This window comes from Portunus trituberculatus, chromosome 18, assembly GCF_017591435.1.
Source record: "Portunus trituberculatus isolate SZX2019 chromosome 18, ASM1759143v1, whole genome shotgun sequence".
NCBI lineage: Eukaryota > Metazoa > Arthropoda > Malacostraca > Decapoda > Portunidae > Portunus > Portunus trituberculatus.
Window position 1 is genome coordinate 25,321,170 of NC_059272.1, and position 6,559 is coordinate 25,327,728.

General features: G+C 43.1%; 1 protein-coding gene and 1 non-coding gene across 2 annotated transcripts in view; both read left to right on the forward strand.

Annotated features, from left to right (window-relative positions):
- Positions 1-343: 343 nt before the first annotated feature.
- On the forward strand, positions 344-425 carry Trnas-aga. The gene has a single exon. It is a non-coding gene; the product is annotated as a tRNA-Ser (tRNA).
- Positions 426-3,084: 2,659 nt separating this feature from the next.
- The window catches only part of LOC123505414 (N-acetylneuraminate lyase-like), a 36,424-nt gene continuing 32,949 nt past the window's right edge, over positions 3,085-6,559 (forward strand). Inside the window, exons 1-4 of the mRNA XM_045256655.1 lie at positions 3,085-3,202; positions 4,588-4,621; positions 4,777-4,835; positions 6,219-6,289. Coding sequence (XP_045112590.1) covers positions 4,619-4,621; positions 4,777-4,835; positions 6,219-6,289 — 133 coding nt within the window. The 5' untranslated portion in view covers positions 3,085-3,202; positions 4,588-4,618. The remainder of the gene's footprint in view (positions 3,203-4,587; positions 4,622-4,776; positions 4,836-6,218; positions 6,290-6,559) is intronic.

Here is a 6,559-nt window from a genome sequence, read left to right on the forward strand (position 1 = left end):
GAAGACATAGAAGTGAGAGAAGATATTAGGAAAAGTTACGGCAGAAGAGAAGATAAAGGAAAGCGGAGGAGAAAGGAAAAGAATAAAAGAATGAAAGATGACTCACTAATCATTTATTGTAACACCTGTACTCCGCCTCATGTGCCTCGAAATTAAAGGACATTGTTTCTCTCTCTCTCTCTCTCTCTCTCTCTCTCTCTCTCTCTCTCTCTCTCTCTCTCTCTCTCTCTCTCTCTCTCTCTTCTGTGTGTGTGTGTGTGTGTGTGTGTGTGTGTGTGTGTGTGTGTGTGTGTGTGTGTGTGTGGGCGCCTTTGTGCTTACGTATGTGCACAGTCTTCCCACAGCAGTGATGGCCGAGTGGTTAAGGCGTCTGACTAGAAATCAGATGGGATCTTCCCGCGTAGGTTCGAATCCTACTCACTGCGCATGAATTACTGGCAATATTTTTGCTGATTAGTCTCTCGCCAGTCGTTAAATGAGAACGTTGTGTGAAACAAAATAGTTATTTTTTTAAGAAAATAAACTTGAAATAGATAACCGGTACGGTTCCCTTAGTAACACTCGATGCTTGATTAGTATATTAAGTTTTTATTAGCGATATGTGTTGTCTGGGGATCGTATGATACAGGCTACCGTGACATTCGAGGAACATTTGAAAAAAGATCCTTACAACAGGCTGATCTTAATATAATGATGACATGGAATACAGTAGTTCCTAGGACCTTAGGTGATCGTTCATGTGTGGGCACTGGCCAAAGAAAGGAATGCCTCACAGACCGCGAGCAACACTTTATTTTAGATGGAGAAGCATCAAATAGTGGAGTACCTCAAGCTTTGATGCCAACACTCTTCATAATTAATGTATAAATTATTTAGAAACCAATCTTACTTCCAAAAAGGTATCTTCGCTGTTGACACAAAATAAGGTGCAGAACATCTTCACTACTGGCGGTGTAGTTTGGTACATACTGTTTTCTTCGTACCTTATTACAAATTTTTCATGTAATAGTAATTATTTGCAAGGTACACATGGTGATCTCTTCTAATGATTGGTGGGAATGAGCCTTGTTCTGTATTTATCTTATTCTGCCACACAGTTAAAATATACTAATAAACAGATGAACTGGTTGGTGTCCATGTTATTGACAGATTTCTCTCTCTCTCTCTCTCTCTCTCTCTCTCTCTCTCTCTCTCTCTCTCTCTCTCTCTCTCTCTCTCTCTCTCTCTCTCTGCGCACATTTTTTCTTCACTCTTGCATATCCTATTTTTCATTCCGTCCTTTATTAATTAATCTTGCACATCTTTATTCTTCTAATCCCTCCCCTCCTTCATCCCCTTCCCTCCTGCATACTTTTCTGTACCCCTCCTCCTCCTCCCTCACCCTCTCTTCCTCTTAATCAACGTAACCTTGCTGCAGGGTGGAGGATCATGCGGCAAAGAGAGAGAGAGAGAGAGAGAGAGAGAGAGAGAGAGAGAGAGAGAGAGAGAGAGAATACATCAACACTAATCAGACCCATTCACAACCAAACACCTTGACTTACGATTCCTGTATTCACGAGGCCGGATGCGGATACCCTTCGTTATGACTTGTACGAATACGGTTACGGTTACGGTTTGTTACGACTTACATTGCTGCCGCTGATTAGGACGGAGAGGAGGGAAAAGAGAGAGAGAGAGAGAGTTGGGGGGAGTTAGTGATAAGTTACAGGGGAAAGAAGGAGAGTAAGACAAGGAGAGAAACTGATAAAGATATGAAGGAGATAAAAGGGAGAGAAGTGAAGGCTTGGAGATTGAGGGATGAATGATTAAGGAGGAGGAAGGAAAGGGTAGAAAGGAAAGAATGGACTGGATATGTGAAGGAATGATGCGAACAGAAACAACAAGGGAGATGGAAGGTAGAGGAAATGAAGGTTAATATGATAAGAAAAGGAGGGACGAATGAACACAAAGAGAAAAAAAAGAGAAAGAGTGGAAATAAAAGGAAAAATAACATAGAAATCAAATCAATATGTAGAAGAAGAGGAGGGAAGGTAAAGGATACGCGAGAGATGTGATGTAATTAGAAAAAGAAGGAGACACGATTGAGTAAAAGGAATGACGGAGGAGGAGAAGGAAGAGAGGTAAGAGAAAGAGTGGAAGAATGAAAAGAATAGGAGAGAGAGGAAGCGGAGGTAAAGGAGAGGTGAGGGAGGGACGATGTGACGAGATATGACACGTGATAGTGAGGGAGATGGACAGGTGACTTTGTGCAGGTGAAAGTCAAGGATGATAAGAATGATGGTAGTTAATTAAGCTACGTGGCAGAACATCGCTTCCCCAGATGAGCTGACGCGACCCTCACCTGCTTATGTGTTAATCTTAGCTACGGTTTCCTTCACCCCCCTCTCCTCCACTGCATCCCTGTCAGTGAGTGAGGGACGCCCGCGGGAATCAGGGACGCATGTAGTTATTGAAAACACATTAGGTAGGTCAAGATTCCTCTTATACGGAATTAACAAGGGTTTAGGAATATTGTTACCTGTAATCCCTAGTCAGATTCTTAGGTAATAGCTAAGTAAATGAGAGGCTGGCACCCTGAAAATGTGATGATAGATATGGCCACTAGGATTACATTGGATAGATATAAAAAAAAAAATTAGATAATTACAATGTAAATGGAAACTGGCTTGAAAACTACTGCAAAGAAAAAATAACATTGCTACTACATTTCAAAACAGTGATACATAAAAAAATTAATGTATGACAGAACTGAGAAAAAACTGAAAGGTTAAACAGAAACATAGTGACGTTGATTAGTGCGTAACGACGCCGCTGGGAGAAGTAAAACGTGTGGTGAGACAATGTTTGAGTCTCTCCTCAGGGCAAGGAAAGAAAACAGGAGTGAGATTTACCGCTGTCGCCAACTAGTCTCGGTGTGGGTGGCTGGGGGAGGGAGGAAGAAAGAGAACGGGAGGGGGAAGGGAGGCATGGGAGAGAGAAAATAGAGTTACAGAGGAGAGAGTAGAAAATAGGAGGAAGGGAGAGATATAGGCAGAAGGTATGTGAGGAAGAGAAGGCGAGGACATGGCAGGAAGAGGCACGCCTGGGAGACATGGGGTAATAGAAGGCTGAGAGAGTAAGAGAGGGAGGGTGTCGGAGGAGAGGGAAGGAGAGGGCAGGCGGCAGTGAGGCAGAGACAGCGTCGCCAGCAGCAGCGTATCAGGTGAAGTTCCTTGCCCTCACTATTTTAGTCGTACCCAGCTCAATTCAGGAGCTAAATTGTCTCTTAAGTCCCTCCTTTGGCACTTGTTACTCTCTCTCTCTCTCTCTCTCTCTCTCTCTCTCTCTCTCTCTCTCTCTCTCTCTCTCTCTCTCTACTATATACTGATCGATGAGTATTTATCTTGTTCAGTTTTCAATTACGTCATCTCCTCGATTCTATGTGAGTGTGTGAAGGAAGTTAAGACACTCGGATGTGAACGAAACACATTCGTAGCGAACGTTAAGACTTCTTAACCAGTAAACGTATTGGTAATTGAAACACGTCTACATGTAATAATGCTTGTGATGATATAGATATCCATTATTTCATAGCTACTTACTTATACATTATAATATTATACTCTATCCTTATACGCTTTAATCTTTCACAACTATTTTCAAATGCCAGATATTGCATGCTTGGTTATGATATTTCCTTTACATTGAGAGATCAGAATCATTGTTGAACTATAAGCAAGAAAACACTTCAAAACTACAGTAACGTGATCCACAGACTCAAAATTAGAGACAAGACGCCAAGACACAAGGAAAGTCATTACTCTGTACTGGGAGGACCACCAACATAGTGCATCTCACTTAGGGGCGGGGTGGGCAGGGCTGACTGAAGGGCCATGGCAACTCTCCCACCTACTCCAGCCGGTGCCTTATGTATGACCTTGCCACTCCGCCACAGCCTATCTCTCTATCTGTCTACTTGTCTATCTGTGTATTTTCAAGAGGAGGGTGTCGCGTCAGCGTTCGGTGATGATTGTATGAAGTGTGAGAGGCGAGGGATAGCGGTGGCAGAGTTCAGGGACAGGACGAAGGAGAGGGAGGGAGAGGGAGAGGAATATGCTGCAGCTTGGCAACATAAGGCAGCCTGTCACGTCAACAAATTCCAGCAGTATAAAATCATAGCCTCTCTCTCTCTCTCTCTCTCTCTCTCTCTCTCTCTCTCTCTCTCTCTCTCTCTCTCTGTATGTATGTAATGTTGTTTATAATGAAAATACAGCCTATGCATGCCCTACACCACCTTACCAAACCCAACTGTGCAGATTAGATTGCAAATTCTAGATTAATTGATTCTATAAATCTTGGTGTATTTTTGGCTGCGATCCCAAATGCCCAAAATCACCAACAATGCCTGCCTTTTAGCACAAACGTCTCTCTCTCTCTCTCTCTCTCTCTCTCTCTCTCTCTCTCTCTCTCTCTCTCTCTCTCTCTCTCTCTCTCTCTCTCTCTCTCTCTCTGTATGTAATGTTGTTTATAATTGTCTTTTTATAATAGTAATTCACCGTCCTTTATCCCCATAGTTCTTTCACTGATCATTGTCTCTCTCCTTTACAGATAGTTACGCTTCCCACCGCACGCATCCAGAATGGTAAGTTAAACACCACTTACGTTACGTTTTCTTACTTTCAAGGCACACTAGGGTAAAAATTGTGATACTGATTCTCTCTCTCTCTCTCTCTCTCTCTCTCTCTCTCTCTCTCTCTCTCTCTCTCTCTCTCTCTCTCATGGTAACTCTCTTTGCAGGCTCGGTTAGATTTCAAGGGAATGATGGTGCCCACCTTCGCTCCGTTCAAAGCAGATGGGTAAGTACGTGATGAGTAAATGGGGAGGAATCCTCTGCCTTTACTATCCTTTGTTCCTTACCTTCCATTAGATTAGTTCATTCTAGTTCACCTGAGAGTCTCTTAACCCCTTCAGTACCATGACGTGTTTTCATATTTATTCTGTTTACTATTTGGAGATTTTATACAGCTTCAGAAACTTACGTGGGTATTAGAATAGAGAAGACTGTGGCTATTAATCTTCTGGCATCCATAAACAATTGCTAGTGTAAATAAAATCGCTTAATTGCACTCAAAATTCAAGGTAGAAATGCGTCCCAGGGCTGAAGAGGCCAAGGGGCAAAGGGAATGATATGATGTCTCGTTTTCTTTCCTTAATTTTTGTTCGCTTGTGTAAAGTTGGCAGATAAGAGGATAAGTAGTGAAGGACATACAGATAAGGAAAGGCGACGCAATACAGGTAAATGATTGTAATAAGAATACTGAACACACACACGCACACACACACACACACACACACACACACACACACACACACACACACACACACACACACTCTGGAACTCCCTACCTGTTTCTATGTTTCCTTCTTTCTATGACCTGAATTTATCTAAAGAGGGAGGAGGTTTGAAGACATTTATCCCATTCTTTAGCTAACTCTCGCGGACCTGCTCGGGGACTGGCATGTAAGTGGGTGTTTTTGTGTTTTTTGTGTGTGTAGTCGTTTTTGTTCCTCATGGCCAGATTTCCCCTTACATAAAACAACAAAAATAACAACAACAACAGCCTGCAGAAGGGAGGAAGCAGCAGGAGAAGCAAAGCGCCTGACGGAAGGTCTTTCTTTATCTCCATCTCTTTTCTTTACCTGTCATCCTTCTCACTCCCCTCTCACCTTCCAATTAACGTTATTTCGCCTCCTCTAATTATTCACTTACGTTTAAATCTCTCTCTCTCTCTCTCTCTCTCTCTCTCTCTCTCTCTCTCTCTCTCTCTCTCTCTCTCTCTCTCTCTCTCTCTCTCTCTCTCTCTCTCTCTCTCTCTCTCTCTCTCTCTCAAGCTAAAAGACTTTCCATCACTTTTCTCCTTTTTAAGCAAAGAAGAAGAAAAAGAAAAGAAAAAAAACTAGAAACTCATGGAAGAAAAGAGGATTGATTGGAGGAGAAGAAGAAGGAAGAGAAAGAGAAAGAGGAGGAGGAGAAAGAAGAAAAATATAAACAAGAAAACAAAAAAGAGGAGAAAATACTCGTGCTCGTAGTGTAGGTAGTGGTGAGCTCTTCAAGGAGGAGGAGGAGGAGGAGGAGGAGGAGGAGGAGGAGGAGGAGGAGGAGGAGGAGGAGGAGGAGGAGGAGGAGGAGGAGGAGTGGGGAGGGAGACATGTTCCTTACCTCTCCATCTCCCCTACAGAAGCCTCAACCTGGAGATGGTGAAGCCCTACGCAGAACACCTGAAGAAGAAGGGAATAGCTGGGGTGTGGGGTGAGTAGTGTGTGTGTGTGTGTGTGTGTGTGTGTGTGTGTGTGTGTGTGTGTGTGTGTGTGTGTGTGTGTGTGTTATACCTTCCATTCACACAGCAGCGCAAGAGAGAGAGAGAGGGGGGGAAGAGAAGGAGGAGAGAGAGAGAGAGAGAGAGAGAGAGAGAGAGAGAGAGAGAGAGAGAGAGAGAGAGAAAGTAATGATAATAAACAAAAGAATAATAACAGGGAGAATAACATACCGCATCCTTCCTTCCTTCCTTCTCTCTTTCTT